We start from the raw sequence: 994 nt of genomic DNA, 5'->3' as shown, positions 1-994 counted from the left end.
TGTGAAACTGGATCCATGGATAAATTGGATTATCTAAAATGACGTCATATAAATGGTTCAACCCGCCCTTACACAATCACTGTGCTGATGGGGTAACAAGCAGGACCCTTGCCATTTCCTCTGCCTCTCTATAAATAGAGATGTTTCAGCCCCAGACACACTCTGATAGCCAGTCATCGACTTGAGGGGGCTGAGGGCAAGAGGGCTCAAAGGAGGTAAGTGATGAGTGAGAACATCTAAGAAGAAGGTTTTGGAATCAGTACAGAAGGAGGTGGTGGGTTTCGGAAGGCTGGGTTTTCTACTCACCTTGCATCAGCTCAGAGGCCTTGTGAAAGCAGTGGATCTCCCTTAAACTCCATATTAACTACGGTTGACTGCTGAGCTCTCTGTGAGTGGGGAACATGTGACTTTAAACATGTAAATGGAACTTGGGTAATATAATGGAACACAGATCCTTCCCTTGCATAAAAGACATTTTAAATAAGAGGTCTTTCAGGCACCCGCCTCCTGCCTCCATCTGATGTATAGGTTTATAAATCACCCTGATTTATAGGGTGTTGCCACCCTCCATGCTGTGGTGGGGTGTGGCGCATTTATTCCACAAGGCTTTCTGAACCTTGACCCCTGGGCTAAGCAGACATGTTCGTCTGTGTTCATTTGTGTTAACCCGCAAAGAGAGAACCTCTCGGATCTACAGTAGAGAACGATATTGTTCCAATTTCCATTTCAGAAACCTGACCCACCCCTGACTTTTGTCCATTTAGAAATCCGAATCCACAGATGGGCAGCATGGACGCCTACGAGCAGGTCCAAAAGGGACCCCTGAAGCTGAAAGGAGTCACAGAGCTTGGTGTGACCAAGCGGAAGAAGAAAAAGGACAGAGACAAGGCAAAACTCCTGGAAACGATGGGGAAAATCCAGAAGAACCAGGAGGAGGAGCTGAGGCGCCACCTCGACAAGCTGACCCCAGCCCAGGTGGCCTTTGAGAAGGTGC

The 994-nt window shown here is 47.8% G+C and overlaps 1 protein-coding gene across 1 annotated transcript in view; it reads left to right on the top strand.

Annotated features, from left to right (window-relative positions):
• LOC104983422 (zinc finger and SCAN domain-containing protein 5B-like) overlaps nt 1-994 on the top strand; it is a 5,599-nt gene that overhangs the window by 1,634 nt on the left and 2,971 nt on the right. Inside the window, exon 2 of the mRNA XM_010832866.1 lies at nt 765-990. Within this exon, the coding sequence (XP_010831168.1) occupies nt 765-990 (226 nt within the window). The remainder of the gene's footprint in view (nt 1-764; nt 991-994) is intronic.

This window comes from Bison bison, unplaced genomic scaffold (genome assembly GCF_000754665.1).
Source record: "Bison bison bison isolate TAMUID 2011002044 unplaced genomic scaffold, Bison_UMD1.0 scf7180017862566, whole genome shotgun sequence".
In the NCBI taxonomy this organism is placed as follows: Eukaryota; Metazoa; Chordata; class Mammalia; order Artiodactyla; family Bovidae; genus Bison; species Bison bison.
The sequence above is the reverse complement of the archived record's forward strand: the minus strand, read 5'-3'. Positions and strand labels throughout refer to the sequence as shown.